General features: G+C 37.1%; 1 protein-coding gene across 2 annotated transcripts in view; it reads left to right on the plus strand.

The window, feature by feature from the left end:
* Positions 1-267: 267 nt before the first annotated feature.
* Positions 268-16,726, plus strand: part of Bves (blood vessel epicardial substance) — a 37,636-nt gene continuing 21,177 nt past the window's right edge. Inside the window, exons 1-6 of one of the 2 annotated variants that reach the window (XM_046430658.2) lie at positions 268-488; positions 1,557-1,647; positions 3,884-4,120; positions 6,671-6,795; positions 9,590-9,777; positions 10,503-10,611. In XM_046430658.2, coding sequence (XP_046286614.1) covers positions 297-488; positions 1,557-1,647; positions 3,884-4,120; positions 6,671-6,795; positions 9,590-9,777; positions 10,503-10,611 — 942 coding nt within the window. In that variant the 5' untranslated portion in view covers positions 268-296. The remainder of the gene's footprint in view (positions 489-1,556; positions 1,648-3,883; positions 4,121-6,670; positions 6,796-9,589; positions 9,778-10,502; positions 10,612-16,726) is intronic. The other variant, XM_046430663.2, reaches the window with a different exon arrangement.

Genomic DNA, 16,726 nt, shown 5'->3' on the forward strand with positions numbered 1-16,726 from the left:
ATTATCCTCATGGGGATGGGAGACCAAGACCCCTGGCCCAAAAAGGCCGTCTGCCACCATTCATGCCCAAACAAGGGCAGAATTCAGAAGTAGAAAGGAAGTGAGGAAGAAACAAGCGGGCGTTTAAAACTGATAACACGTGTGTGCAGAAAGGCCGAGGAGCTGGTGCTGGAGCTGGAACAGCCGCGCTGGGAGTCCATGTCCCGGCGCTGTGCTGCGCCTGCCTGGGGAGAGCCGGCCGCCGGCGCGTGCGCGGTGCGGCCCCAGCCCCGGCCGCCGCCGCCGCAGTCGCGGCGATGCCTATTTTAGTCAAAGCCGCGGCGGGCGCTGGGACCTGCCCGGGGCTACCCAGTCTCCGAAACCGCCTGCGGGCCGAGGCTCCTGCTTTGGGCGCCCGTCGAGCCGCTGCGTCGCTGTTCCGCTGCCCTGCCTTTCCATCGCCAAACTTTGGCCAGCGACGCCCGGGCTCCGTGCCGGGGACAAACCAGGTAAGGAGCCGGAGGGAGGCACAGCTGCCGCCGGCTTTCCCTGGGTGCCGCTCTTTTGCAGCCCTCAGCTCCGGGAGCTAAATCGGGAAGCGAAAGTTGTATCCAGCTCCGCTGAGAGCAACTTTGTTGGCCTCCGGGGCAGCTGCCAGTGTTTAGCGCCCCGGCCAACAAGAGCGCCGCCCTCTGCCCTGATCGCTGTCCGCGCGCTCGCGGCGCTCCCTGTCCTTGGAGGCCACCCATCTGCTCTGGTTTGGGCATCGCGACCACAGACCCTTGGATGTCAGCTGCCAAAGCTCGGGTCAGACAGTGCCCGCGTCCCCAGGCGCTTGACCCACCGGGTGCCGGCTCCCGCGCTCTGCAGCGGGCAAATCCTTTGGCGAGCTCGGAGTCTCTCTCCCTGGGGATCCCGGGGCTCCCGGTCCCTGAGCACTCCACGGCTGCCCCGACCGCGGAGACTGCGTGCAGTCAGGTGCAGGGTGTCGCCCATCCCGGGACCGCGGTAGAAGTGCGAGGTGGGGTACAGTGCTAGCACCGCACTTCTCGCGGCACAGGATCGTTTAGTCCCGGAGATCAATTGACCAAGGTGAGCGGGGCCTCAGGAGAGCAAATGACTCGGTCCTCGCCACGTACTCCGCTTAGTTCCCGAGCCTTTGGGAATTGGGTTGTTGGCCAGACAAGTCTCAGAAACTGCCTGCTTTGGAGCATGAACAACTGCGTAAAGACTCTCAGCCATAATGCCATTTGCCATTCCGGAGATGTTTGAAGATTCAGTTAGAATAACAAAATTAATTAAGTCTATTAGCAAGGTTTTACTCCGTGCTGTTTATCTTAATTTTTGTAGTTTGGTTAAGGTTTAACATTAGCTTCACCATTTAGCTATTTAGCCTTGCCAATACCTACTTGAAAAACAAGTTATAATAGGATTTTACTAGAACAGGTAATTTAAGGAATTAGACTTTGAGGATCTGACGAGAAAAAGATAACTCTTCTTGATTTAGTCAAAATTAATATGAAAGTTTACCAATTTACCAGTCTAACCTTCCTCACACCAATTCATTCTCTGTTTAGGGGCAGTTCAACATAAGACATTTAAGTCCACTCAGTAGTAATCAACATAAGCTGAAACCCATAAGATCCCATCAATATTTAATGACAAGTGGTAAGTGGCATTTCACAATAGATATATATTATATCTATATATCTAGCTGTATCTGCATATCTTTAATAAGGTGTGGTGCACCAAAATATGTTTTAGGATGATCCTAAATTTTTAAATTTGCCGTTGATATTTTTTGGTTCCTGTGTCCTGGATTGTAGTTTTCCTGGGCCAGAAATCGGGACTTTTAATGCCACTTTAAGGACTTTCAAATGCCTAAAATTGAATCACAGTGGACTTAGTAGGCAAAATTAGTATAATGGAGTGGCTGCAAGGGGGAATGTGATTAAGTCGTTACATAAACCATAGACCTTTAAAACTTGAAGGAATTTCAAAGACCATCTAGTCCAGCTGCCTCTATTCCAAGGCAGAAACAGACTGAGGAACAGCAGTAACTTTGCCTGGCTTATGTGGCTCCCTGGTGGCTTGTGCAGAAGCTGACTGTCAGCCTAGGAAAGCTAGGCACTCTCTTGTCTTCACCAGTGAAAAGTGATTTCTAAAAGTATGTGTCATGTTTATATCCCTTCCATGTGGCTTTCATCTCTGTCTCAGTGGCATTCTTTATAGAGGCTAGGCCTTGTCATGGATGAATAAGCATTACCCCTTCTTCATAGAAGACATAGAATAGTTGGAACAAATGGGACAATGGAGATGCAAATATGTTCTAGAGTACCATAGAAATGTTACTTGTTATTTATTTATGTAATGCTAGGGGACTTGACTTTAGCTTATGAGTAGTAAGGGAACACTTAATATCATCCACTCTCCTGCAGAAATTATGAGATGAATTTTGATTTAGCTCCCAAAAGCAAACTTGGTATAGAGTAATTAAAATAATGATTTCTCTCCATCCCAATAGGCTTTTTATTCATTTAGACATTTCAAAAGTAGTTGAATTTTTGTTTTTTTCCTTTCGCAGCAAAACAACATTTAAGACAATTATTACTATTTGTGAGCTATTTCAGAATTACACGAAGAGATCTTTAATTTGACTATCATTTCATTGACAGTTTATAAATTTGTATGTTTCATGTATGTGTGTATTTTGTCATCTTAAGAAATGTCAAATTCTTTCACGTTTGTCTGTTAATATCCTTTCAAAATACCCAACCTATTTCAATTATTTTACCACCTAAAATATTTAATATGTTAAAAAAAATGAATGGAAAATTAATGTTAATTGTGTGGCATTATTTTGAAAAAAAGTATATATTTCTAAATTAGATTTAAAGGTATTCTGGGTTCCCACTTGTCATTCTTTCCCTTATCAGATTAATTCATGTGTTCCATAAACCTATATAGTTTTGGTCAAGGACCAAATTTGTATAATTAATAATAAAGTTTAAGGACCAGACATCAAATATAGGTAATATAGTCAGGAAAGAGTGCTATTTTGTATTAAGTTTTATATAAGCAGGCATAAAATATATGTTCCTTGAAATGTATTTAAATGAATCTTAATATTAGTCAAATATATATTCATGACCCTCCTGCATATAAATAAATTGTAAGTTTACAACTTTTTAATTTGTGAAATGCCATCAACTAGAATTATTATTTCTTTATGTATTATATCTTTATATATATAAATAATGTATCTGATAATATTATATGCATATATAATTACTTAGTATGAATATAATGTTATATAATGATTTAATGATGTTATAAAAATAGAGCATTCAAATATCCCAAGCCTTCTAAATAGTCTAAGATTCCAAATAGCAAATTTGGGGGTATCAGTTATCTTTGAAAGTATTCAAAAAATCAGTTTTCCAGTTATTTTTCCTGTGTTTAGATTTAGTATCATCATTGTGAATATGATGAAACACTATATTGAATAAATTTGGAACTGCTGTGGTTTATGAACATTGGTGATTTTCTTTTAGACTTGTTAATTCCCTTCACTCCTCCCCATCAAGTACATATATATACATACAAATACATAAAATATGCACATACTCATCGAAATACATCGAGAACAGTTGTACACTATGTGTAGTGTTTTATATATTTCATTTAATTTGAGCATAAAACAAATGAGGTATTATTAACATCATTTAACAGATAAGCAAAGAGGTATAGTTAATATGTGAGTCTATCTAATTCTTAAGCACTGAAACAGACTATTTACCAACATTCAATTCACAGAAATAATTTTGGCATAGCCCCTCTCACAGGGGTGATGTGATATAGTTGCTACTTTTATGATTTTCCTTTTGTTTATTTGTTTTTACAGGAATTTTCAACATGAATTTTACAGAGTCCAGCCCTCTGGCAGAATCAACTGCAATAGGTTTTACACCTGGGTTAGAAAGTCTCACACCTGTGCCTTCCAATGAGACCACTTGTGAAAACTGGAGAGAGATACATCATCTAGTTTTTCATGTGGCAAATATTTGTTTTGCAGTTGGTTTGGTTATTCCAACTACTCTTCACCTTCATATGATATTTCTTAGAGGGATGTTAACTATAGGTGAGCTGCCTAACAGATTTTATATAAATGGGCTTGACCAGGGCTTCAGAGTATTCCTTGTCAGGTCTATAGCATACCCCAAACTCTAAATCTTTATCATCGAATCAGTTGTGTATCAGGTAACTTAGAACATAGGCCTTCACATACTGTATCTCCCTTTTTAATTTGAATGACTATTGTGTTTTCATATATTTAGATTTTCCAGATATCAGAAAATCCGTGCATATGCAAAAGTGTACACAATTGTGTGATTCTTATCTTATTTCCACTGCTTGCTAACTGTGTAATTTGGGCAAATAGTTTAGTTTTTCTGTCACCTCAGTTTCCTTACATGTCAAGGGTTAAAAATAAAACTACCTCCTGGGTTGTTTTAGAGAGTTAAATGAGGTGTGTCTGTGAGATAGATATTTGCCTTACCTTAGTACCTGGCACATAGTAGGTACTATACAATCTCAATCATTATTATTTGAAAAGATATTTGCTATGGCCAGTAAAGCAACATTGGGAATAAAAACAATTACCCACATATAATAGTTCCAAGTAAAACTTGATATTGACATTCACAACTATATATGATATAGATAGGTAGGTAGATAGGTAGGAAGATTGATTTAGTCTAGTAGCCTTGATGAAACAGGTTGATTCACATCAAAATATTGAAACAATTGAGTCTATTATTTTAGCCAGTAATTCTTGAAAAATTATTCTCTATGAAATTATTTCTGATTATCCATTTATTCAGGTTTTTTTATATTTATTTTTCAGTTGGACACAATATCTTTATTTATTTATTTTTATGTGGTGCTGAGGATCGAACCCAGGGCCTCACATGTGCTAGGTGAGCGCTCTACTGCTGAGCCACAACCCCAGCCCATCAGGTGTATTTTGACACCTGTAATGTGTCCGATCAAGATTGAGGAAGGCAATCTCCATCCTTCTAAAGATTGTCATGGGGACCAGGAGAAAAACGATGGGCAGTCACAGTATGGAGGGTCAGAGTCTGTGACGCAGGTGTTTTCCCAGTGCCTGGGTGAGGGGGAGTGTAGGGAAGGTGTCAGCATTAGTAGGAGGTTGGAGCAAGTTCCCACTAGGAAGGGGTCACATGACAGCTGGTTTTTAAGATGAGCAGGACTTCTCTGAGAGTACAGGGTCCCTATTAAGGGGCACAGAAGAGAGGAAAGGAATTTCAGCATATCAGGGTGAATGAGGAGTGGCTCTTGTCCCTGAAGTATATGAGAAATGACAAGAGGAGGCTGGAAGGGTAGCTAGAAAGTAGCTTGAGTGTCTTCTACGGCTGTGTGATTCAGACAAGGTAGAAATAGTATCTAAAGGAGCAGGATGTTAGGTGGAAAATGAAAAAGAAAAACCCACAATTTTTTTTTAAATCCAATTATGAATTTTAAAATCAGAGTTTAGAGATGGAATGGACCAAAGGGATCATCTAGTCCAATACTTTATAAAGAGATAAGTGAAGACACAGACAGTAAAGTGATAGGCTTTATTCAGATGCTCTCAAAAATGAAGTTAAAAATTGATGAAGTTAAAAATTGCAAATAAATGACTTTTTAATGTCCACGCTTAGCTTTTGTGTGCACATATTGATATATTTGTCTCTTAGTGATCATTTCATATTAGATTTAAAATATTCACTCTCCCACCATAAAATTGAAAGAAACTGAGGATATTTTATATAAGAAACAAGAATTGATGAGAAAACATGGGAAGATTCCAGCAGTTGAATAGATAATTGCTGAGGTCAATTCAGATGACTAAGACATTTTGTAAAACACTTGGGTTCCCCAGTAATCACAAAAATACAAAATAAAATATTTAATTCCTCACTATTAAGAATTTTCAAATTTTATAATATTAACAACTTGATACTGACATTCCCAACTAGTAGGTTCATTCCCTAGATTCACCTTCCACTAATTAATCACAAGCATGAAGTTGTCTACTAATTAATCACAACTTTATACTGGCATTCCCAACTAGTAGGTTTATAAATTTGTACAAATGTTTTGAAAAACAGTTCTTCAATATTATCCAAAGCTAAGCAGTTCATTCCTAATCACAAATAAAAGATATGGTTTTATATATAAAGTTGCTTTTGCTACTTATCAAAAATTATAACCCCCAAAATATCTGTCAATAGGGAAATGGTTAAATAAATTGTGTTTTAATCAGTTACAGTCATTAAAAACTACACTTACAAAGAGTTTTAAAGATGGGAAAATCATTATAATAAGTTTTAAAAATAGGTTTTAAAATTGCTCAAAAAAAATTATCTGTACCATAGGTTTTCCATCAGGTAGAACTACATGAATGTTTTAAGGCAGTATTAAATATCAGCTGTGATTTTCTTTAAGTTGTAGAATTATGAACTTTGTCCCCTTTTAACAAATATTTTTTTAATAGAAAACCCAAAGGAAACTTAATTCAGCATAAATACTTCTGAAATGTGTTCGTTTATATAGAGAGGGTAAATTTGTCAAGCCACTTGCAGAAGTCATTCTAGATATCTAATATGCTAACTTTGTTGTTCAACAGGTTGCACCCTTTATATCGTCTGGGCCACTCTCTACCGATGTGCCTTGGATATAATGATCTGGAACTCTGTGTTCTTGGGTGTCAACATTTTGCATCTTTCATATCTTTTATACAAGAAAAGACCGGTAATTACTAAAATTATCTAAAAGGAAATATTTTAAAGATAAAAGCTTTTAAAAGTACTTTCATTCAGACTTGAAAGTGAACATCTAACACATTTATTCCCTTTAATATCATTTCTCTGAAGATTAGACTTTCTGTTTATATATTGCCTGAAAGTAAAACATTCTAGAACTGTGAAATTTGTCCTACAAATGAGTTTTTAAAACTTTTTAAATCATTAAAACATGAATAATATTCTCTTTTTTAAAATCTATTACTTGATTATATCTTTATCTATTGGTACTCAAATGTCACTTGGGAATATCTTTGCCTATTTCTAAAATGGCTAACTAATAACCATTAGTGATAATTTCATATTAGATCTAAAATATTTATGGCAACTTCCATAAATCTACTAATGATTTCCTGAGTTCATACTTCTTTTAAAAAAATTTTTAGTATTTATTTTTTAGTTGTAGTTGAACACAATACCTTTATTTTATTTATTTATTTTTATATGGTGCTGAGGATCGAACCCAGGACCTTGCACGTGCAAGGCGAACGTTGGACAGCTGAGCCACAACCCCAGCCCAATGAGTTTATACTATTTTCTTAGTGTAATGGTTATGTATTTTTTTCATATGCCCAAATTGTTCATTTTGGGTGAATAGTTGCCAAAACACCCCTATTTAACTGTTTATTTTCAATTCTGATTTATCTTGTGTTTCCTTGGTCATACCCAGAACAAAAATAGAATAGGAAAACAGCAGGGCTCCTAGAAACTACTTGAGGATGATTCCTGACTGTCCTAAACACAAACATTCAGTGAAGGATGTAGCTCTTACTCTAATCTTATGTCCAAGTTCAGACCTGCTCGTAGAGAGCTGCTAGGAAACACAGTGATTTACAGGAAGCCACAATTTGAATGATACATTAGATGTATACAGTAGGCATTCCACTTTGTAACCTCCTCAAACATAGTAACTCAGTTTGTTACTTTACTGTATTACTCAGTTTTCTCTAGGTCATGCTGGCTAATAAGCAACCTGAAAATCTCAGTGATATATAATAGCCATGGGCTTTTTTCCTCATTCATCTAATGTGTTGACTCGCAGCGGTGTGCAGCTGTGATTCTGTCTCATTATCATATTCATTTCAGGGTCTCTGAAGGAGCAGGTTCTGTTTGGGCCATGCATTCTCATGGCAGAGGGAAAAGTTCAAGAAAATGAAAAAGAAAATATCCATTGTTTCTTAGAATGTTTGCTCAGAAGAGACACATGTCACTTCTGCTCATATTTCATTAGCCAAAGCAAATGACATGGCCAAGCTTGACAATGAGTGGGTGCAGTAAGGGCAAGTATAACCCTTTTATAGGGGTTGGGAACAATAATATAATCTAACACACTTAACTGTTGTAGCTTGTTTCTGTCAAGCATGATTGGCACACAGTAGGTGCTCGGAAAAAAACTTGATGAGTGGATGCTTTAAAAGAGGAGCAGAATTAAGAGGGTTTCGTAAAGAAATCTGGTTATGAGCTGAGACTTGTAGGATAAGTAGATTATGAGTATGTGTCCCTAGACTTCAGATCTGACTGTGCCATATTGGAGAAAGTGCATGCTAGAAGAAAGACGTGTGCAAATAGACTTAGATGCTCATTACTAGAGCTCTGGAGTTGGGGGATGTAAGTGATTGTAACAATGAGGATAACAGTTCCTGAAAACCAGAACTTTTTGGAACCCCAAAATACAAGGTTCAGGAGTTGCTGATGTGATTGAAGCACCAAAAAGGTAAAGTACTTCACATCTGTGCTTTTGTTTCTTCTTGGGCTATCAGCCTATATTCTGAAAAATATAAATTCTGGTTCTTCATCAAAATGAAACAGAGGACAAGTAAGATCACTGCAAATGTTGGAGCAATGACAGGTTGGAGCAGCTCTTGTGATCTGGTCTGTAAGCTTCCAAGTGCATCTGCCAGAGCTTTAACTGGGACAGAGTTCATTCACAGAGCAGTGCAGCTTTCCATGCACCCAATTAGTGTGGCTTCCAGAGACATTGCTGGGCCCAGAGATGGGGCAGGACCTGGGCCTGGGAGAATCTGAAAACAGGCGATCAAGCTGTTTTGCTTTTCTCTTCCTCCAGTAGCCAGCCTTATTCACCAGTGGGCTTTCTCCATTCTGCAGAGTTCATTTTAGTTTAGGATGAGATCCCTGCACTGAAACTGAAACCCTTTTTTCCCCTTCAGTTTGCTCGAGAAGACATAAATGTGAAGCAGTGATTGCAGTTGTAGATGTTTATTTTCCTATATTGGTACATTAAGTAATCGTTACAAGGTGATTAAATGCTTAGAGTATCTGACTATTATTTTTGTCAATTTGTTTTCACATTGATTCTTATTTTTATGTAATGTATTTTCTTGCTATAATATTTAAAAGTTAATGTAATTTCTTTTGGTGAGACAAAGGTTTTGTGTTATTTGTAGAATGTTCTGGGGTTGGGAGGGTGCATGTCCTGATAATATTCAGAACCTTAACAGCTGCATCAAGGTCCATAAAAAGAGGTGTGATCAATACTGTCAGTCTTCCCCTTGTGCTCTCAGAGTTGTGTTTACTGCAAAAGTGCTGTTTTATTTTACTTTATTTTAGCACATAAAGTATAAACTTGCATCACTACTTACTCTCTAAGACTCCATTGACCTACATGCAGAAGAGTGATGGTGTTTACTGCAGATTTGTTTATTTTCCAACCACATTTAGACCACAGAAGTGAGTGTTTGGGGGTTGTTGCTTTAGTGCAGCATCTGGTCATTGCTCCATTTCAGGTCAAGATTGAAAGGGAACTCACTGGCATCTACCGGCGATTATTTGAACCACTCCATGTGCCTCCAGATTTGTTCAGAAGATTGACTGGACAGTTTTGCATGATCCAAACCTTGAAAAAGGGGCAGACTTATGCCGCAGAGGATAAAACCTCAGTTGATGACCGTCTGAGTATTCTCCTGAAGGGAAAGTAAGTGCTGTATGGAAGCAGGAATTCTTAACTTGCCTTGAAACCTTTCCATGGCCCTTAGCAAGGAAAGGAGTAGAAGGACATATTGCCAACTAATGCAGGAAGCAGTCTCAGAGTATGGTGTTGATGCAATTTTGTTTTACAAGTCAACTCTGGTACTCAGTGGAGCACCATGTTAAGGCTAGGTAGACTTTACTACTCTAAATCTTGTAGATGTCAAAGTTTTCAATTGCAGACATTTTTAACTATTTTCAAATTTTGTTAAGTTAATGAGTCAAAATCAAAATAGGTTTAAATTTGGCTCTAACATTTAAAAAGCTTATATGTGCTATAGAGGTGATTTGCTTATTTTTGAATATCACAAAAATATATCTTCCAGGGATGTCAGTCTTCTGGGGAAAGAGCCAGTTTGTGTCATACAGGTGTAATTATTAATAGCATCCCTTTTCCTCTTAAAAGTCTCCCAGTTTGAGTAACAAATTACATAGTCACTCCAGCCATAAGCGCAATGATAACCTGTTTAATAATGAAAGCTAGTTTTTTTTTTCCTTCCATTATTTTTTAAATGATGGTGTGCCTCAGGAAGAGCTTTTAATCATGTCTATCATCTGTGGAATCTTTAAAACTTTTGCACAAAATATAATCCTATAAACGTATGGTAATTTGAAGGATTGTCATGTTATTTTGTGAAATATATGTATATTAACATTGATTTCTGTTATCAGAATGAAGGTCTCCTATCGAGGACATTTTCTGCATAATATTTACCCCTGTGCCTTTATAGATTCTCCTGAATTTAGATCAACTCAGATGCACAAAGGTGAAAAATTCCAGGTATGTTTGGCATGGTTTTTAAAAAGATAAACACTAATTCATATATCATCAAAATCTAATGAATATTAATAGAAAAGTGACCATGATTTATTTTTTTTAAAAAAGAGATCATCACATAGCATATATAGTATAATCCCATCTTTTTCAAAAAAGATTTAAAATATTGTGTGTATATGTACAAATAGAGGGCTAAAAAGATATACAGTGTTAGTCATGGTGTTAACACTATTGTTTCTGTGTTGTGAGTTTACTTGCTTTTTAAGTATTTTTCCTTTTTGCTTATTTGAATTTCCATAGTTTTCCTATAGAAAACATTGAATATTTTTATTATAGGAAAATGTGAGTTGTAGATAATCGGTGTTCCTGAAGCATGTAATTGATTACTTTTATTAGGGAAAAATGGAAAACCAGTTTTGCCCTAGAGAATTTATTTGTTGATACTTGTGGGGAAAAAAAACAACTAATCACTACCCTTTTATACTCAATGAATATGTTTAAAGGCAAAGAATAAAATCCTTCACAGTAGCAACAATTTGAACATGGCCTGTTCAGTGTCATTCCTTCTGTGTGTATGTGTGTTTCATTGCTCCCTTTCATGACCCTTTGTTCTGATTTGTTTCTGTAAGTGCCCAGCCCTCCTATTGTATTTTTTGTTGGTAGGAAAATAACCAAGAACATGGTTGAGGATGTCCTTTAGTCTCAGCCTTAGGAAAAACAGTAGTAAGAAATACCTTGAGAATAGGATTGCTTGTGAACGAGATGATACAAATATTCAGGTGGGAAGTGGAATTGAAGGGCATGTTCTAAGGGAGAAGAAATGGCAGTATTTCTTGATGGCAAGATCTTAGAGTCTTGTTTTGAGATGCCACAGAGTGAAGATAGAAGAGGAAATTTGGAGGTATATACTTTAGTTTATTTCATTTATAATGACTTCAGCCCTTCCCTGCTCCCATCTGGCCTAAGTAATCACACAGCTTGTTAAATTTAGGTGCATGTACTAGGAGGTCTCATTTAAGTTCCCCAACTGTGTGTGTCAGTGTTCCCATGCTAACTCCACTTAAGATACAGAAAGAGAATGCTGGTGCTGTATCCTGGCCCCTCTGGTTGACGCTATCACTCTTGTTATTGTGGGGGTCAGCTGTGGGCTGAGATTTATGTTCTTATTATATCTTTAATCACCACCATCTGCATACTGGAGCAGGGCACTTCTTTCTCCTCTCCTTTCCTCTGTCTTCCTTATAGCTGCTTTTTTCAAAGCACAATATTTATCTCCTGCATCTGTTTTTGTATATAGTTGCAGGTGGTTTTATATGATAACCCAGTCTCATCCTGAGGAGACTGGGATTGAGGACTGAACCTTTGTTTCCAGAAGCAACTGGTGCCTGAGAGGCCAGGCATACAAATATTATCACCGTTTTTTCCACTGGATTTCAAATTATATTATAAGTGAGTTAAGAAGAAAGAAAGAGAAAAAGAAAACTCATTTCTACTTATAGCTGTAATTTTCTTTCTTCTTGGGGACTAGGGTTGGATTTTGGGAGTTGAGAATTATTCCTGAAAACTAATATGGAGAGTCTAAGAACATGACCAAAATTGAGATACAGTAGCTTGAGGAAAGACAGTGATTTGTCCTTGGCTAATCCCAGTCAGCTTTTCTCTGCATAGAACCTGGGTGGCATTTCATGATTGGCCAATGGGTAAAAATTACTCTAGTATCAACCAGCCTATGCCTGTACAGTCAGAGCCAACTCCATCAACTCTGGGAGAGATGACGCTTTGATTGTTTATAAATGTTCCTATTGACAGATACTCAAGAGTAAGAATTAACTGGTGCACATTTGTGTAGGAGTACTCTATATATGGCTCTTACTGAAGCAAGTTTACAAATGGAAAATCCTATGTGCTTCCAGGGTCAACTTCTTACTCCCTGTGCCAATCACAGAGGACACTGGAAGTAGTCACTGGTCAAACTTCTTTCCCCATATGCTTTTTACCTCTAAACTCATCTCCTTCCCTAACTCTATTTAGGGAGTTTTCTAAAAAGGAGCTTCAGGGGCTGGGGCTGTTTCTCAGTGGTTAGCGTACTTGCCTGGCATGTGTGAGGCCCTGGGTTCGATCCTCAGCACCACATAAAAATAAATAAATAAAGTTATTGTGTCCAACTACAACTAAAAAAATATAGACATTTTTATTAAAAAAGGAGCTTCATCCTTTGAATTTTTGTATCTTTAAATTCATTCTGTGGCCAGAGTACTGATGAATTATATAATAGGACAAAAAGGAGAAAAGAAAAGGCAAGTCCCTAAGCAGCACAGAGTATTGCTCAGGTAAATGTGTAGTAATTATAATGACAATACACATGGTGATGGGGGTGAGCAAACAGACTCTGAACTTGCAATTCATTCTCCCTAGGTACTGGTAGGTACATACAGATCAAAGCTGCCACTTAAATTTGTTGATAGAATCTTGAGTATCACAGCCATGTATCGGTGGTACATGCCTGTAATCCCAGTAGCTCAGGAGGTTGCAGCAAGAGGATCGTGAGTTCAAAGCCAGCCTCAGCAACTTAGCAAGGTGCTAAGCAACTCAGTGAGACCCTGTCTCTAAATAAAATGCAAAATAGGACTGTGGATGTGGCTTGGTGGTAGAGTATCCCTGGGTTCAGTCCGAAGAAGAAGAAGGAGGAGGAGGAGGAGGGGGAGGGGGAGGGGGAGGAGGAGGGAGGAAGGGGAAGGAGGAGGAGGAGGAGGAGGAAGAAAGAAGAAGAAGAGGAGGAGGAGGAGGAGGAGGAGGAAAAAGAAGAGGAAGAAGAATCTTGAGTATCATTCTTACACCTTAAAAGGTGTTTTGTGTTTGGTTTCTTTTTCTTCATGCAGTTGTCTTATCTGAAATGAGCATTCCCATTTGCACATTTTTCTTTTGCATTCTATCTCATACTTTTGCCTTCCCATAGCCGGTAGCATGTCCTGGTGCTGCAAAGCCTGGAAATCAATTTTATTCACTTAAAGAGAAGAGGAAGGTCTTGGAGGCATAGGTGAATATGTATATGTGAAATAAATGAATTGTGAAATAAGTTAATGCTAAGTTTTAATTGGTATTTAAAGAAAAGAGTATCTTAATACTAAGTAGATATTTCAGTGACGCTGACTAATAATTTGCCAGTTTTAACTCTGCTGTATTTTACTGCCCATGAGAACTCAATGAGCATCAGTTGAATAGAACAATTCTAGGATATTTTCATTTTCCTGGTATGTAAAATGCTGTATGATGCATTAAAAAAAGTAATAAATTCTTCCCTTAGGACAGTTGAATAATCCTTTCAGACAGCTCTTTCTCTTCTTTTCAGACAGCTCTTTCTGATACTAGCTCATTCAGCACGTCTCCCAGATGCCCTCTTTCCCCGCAGGATAGAGTCCACTACCTTTTCTTTATGGCAGGTGTAGAACTGGTTTGGAATCTAAAGTCAGGGACTCATCCGGTCAGTGCCTTGAAATAATCAGGGCAAACCCAGTTGCAAACAGTCTACTTCTCCATCTGAAAGATTTTTTGTGTTTTGCCTTGCTGAGTTTCTTGCTTTTATTGCTTTGCTTTTATTTCTTCAGTAAAATTCTTCACAAGAATTCAGACATGGTACTGCTGAAGTACCCTAATAAGAAGTAAATTTATTTTATGGAAGCTTTAAAAATTCTTATGTTGATTTATTTGAATTTTTTCATTAAAATACACTTGACTGTTGTGACAGGAAATCATTAAATTTAACTATCTATTTGGCAGAAGTGAAACATTAGCTATCAAGCAAAATAGCCTCCGTGAATGCACTAGCCACTGGCTCCCAAATACTATAGGTATAGTTTGTTATATGCATGCTGTTATTAAATATTCAATAATAATTTAAACAGGTATAAAGTAATTTTCAACTGTAAGTAATAGATGGATTTGCTAGACAGATTATAGTGTCATGATAAAAAGTATCATGCCTCAGAGGAAACTTGAGGTAATTCACATGGTTGAAGAAAAATTAAATACATTACATGTATTGTCCAAGTCAAATTTCTACTCCTGAATGATTTCCAACTTCTCCTGTAACTCTTGCCCCACTGCAGGTGAATTGTATTTTCCAGAGTCTCAGATGACATCTACATAATGAAAGGACCTTAGGTCCCGTTACCCTCTCTTCAGGGCTTATGTGTGTGGCTGTGTCACCATGAGTACCCAGTGCTCACCTTTCCGTTATTTCTACTATTGAACATTTGCCTTTCATTTACTTATCCACCACTTACTCTTTCTGGGAATTCCCTATGGCTGGACCTTATACTTCTCTTCCAATAAGTCTTTTCATATTTTAGTCATACTACTTTATTATCAGCTTCCTTCACTAAAACACAGAAATAGTGATCCTGTGTTTAGCTGTTCTTTATATGAAGGGCTCTTGATGCACTGTAAAGCCAACCTTGTGGTCACTTAGCTGAATTACTAGTATGTGATTGTCTATGAACATGGGAAGCATTGAATTGGATTTGGCATGGTGGGGAAATGTCTGGGCTAGCAATGAAAAGTACTCACACCACCCCCTAACTAACATGTGTTCATGAGTAAGTTTTTTGGTCTTTCTCATTTAGCATCTGACAAATGAGAAATATTGTCTGCCTTATTTTAAAGGCAATGTTAAGGATACATTTACATGATAGATGTAAAGGCATCTTAAGTGTTTAAAAGAACCAATACATATATAAAATAAGTGACATTATATTCAACTATCATCCCCTGGTTATTCTCTATCACTTTCCCCTGTTCTGTATTTGTCAGACACTTACTGTCACCTGAGGTTGTCATATTTCTTCATTTATGATCAGCCTTCTCCACTAGAACATAAGCTTCATGGAGCAAGGATCTTGTCTTGTTTACTTTGCAACTTCTGTGCCTTGAAAAGTATCTGGAATTAAGTAAGTCTGTATTAATGTATAGAAAGAATGAATGGAATTTAGTGTTTTATGGAGTTTTACAGCTGCTGGTTAATTTCTTAAATTCAAACATGTTTGGTTTTGGAGACACTGACTTTTTCTTTTAATATTTTCTTTTAGTTGTTGATGAACCTTTATTTTATTTATTTATATGTGGTGCTGAAAATCAAATCCATTGCCTCGCACATGCTAGGCAGGTGCTCTACCACTGAGCTATAACCCCAGCCCCAACACTGACTTTTTTTTTTTTTTTTTTTTTTTTTTTTTTTTTTTTTTTTTTTTTGACATAAGACTTACTATATTAACCAATATATTTTCTTTGTATTTACAATACATCCATTTGTTAATACTGTGATAGAAAAAAATAAATCAGTCCACATCATGTAGTAGAAACTTTAAGGATGATCTTCTCACAATGAAAACATAAAAGGATTTTTAACACAGCTAAAACACTTTTCAACATAATGACAGTCTTGATGAAGCTAAAACTGACACAGTACTTTAGAATGGCTGTGTCCTGGATACAAGGAACCAAGGGCATTACCATTAATCAAGCAGCAAAAAGTGGTTTAGTTTTTCCAGAACTATTTAAGTACAATAGTTACCACATGAGAAGTTACTTTTTTGAGTTAGAAAAGTAAAAACTCTAAATTGGGAAACTGCATTAATCAAAAACAGTCCCAAACAAAAAAAGCCATCACAGGAAAACAAGGCATTCTTCTAGGTGTATCATGCATAAAAGGGATAATTACGTAATAATTAATGACCAGACTAATAAATAAATGAGGTAAATTTTACAGTCATTAGAACAAATAAACAACATTTAACCACTAGTGCCATGCTGCCATTGTTTGTTTCAAAATACAAAATAATTATTCTAATGTCTAAAAACTATAAGCTTCAGAGATATTAAAGAGACACTGTAACAAAATATTATCTGAATATAAATTATCAACTCCAATGATAGTTATCATGTAATTCTCATTTTTTATATGACGGTGCAAACATTGTAAAAGGTAGAAAAAAAGGATGAAAATAGACTGGCCAGAATCTAAATTACCAGACTAATCCATGATAAAAGTCTATAAGAGAAATAAAAATAATATTAACAAAATAGGTAACTTGATATCCTTTCTATATTCAGTGGTCTATGA

The sequence above is a fragment of the Marmota monax genome, unplaced genomic scaffold (assembly GCF_021218885.2).
Source record: "Marmota monax isolate L192 unplaced genomic scaffold, Marmota_monax_Labrador192_F-V1.1 WCK01_AAM20220418_F8-fsc00013, whole genome shotgun sequence".
NCBI classification, from domain to species: domain Eukaryota; kingdom Metazoa; phylum Chordata; class Mammalia; order Rodentia; family Sciuridae; genus Marmota; species Marmota monax.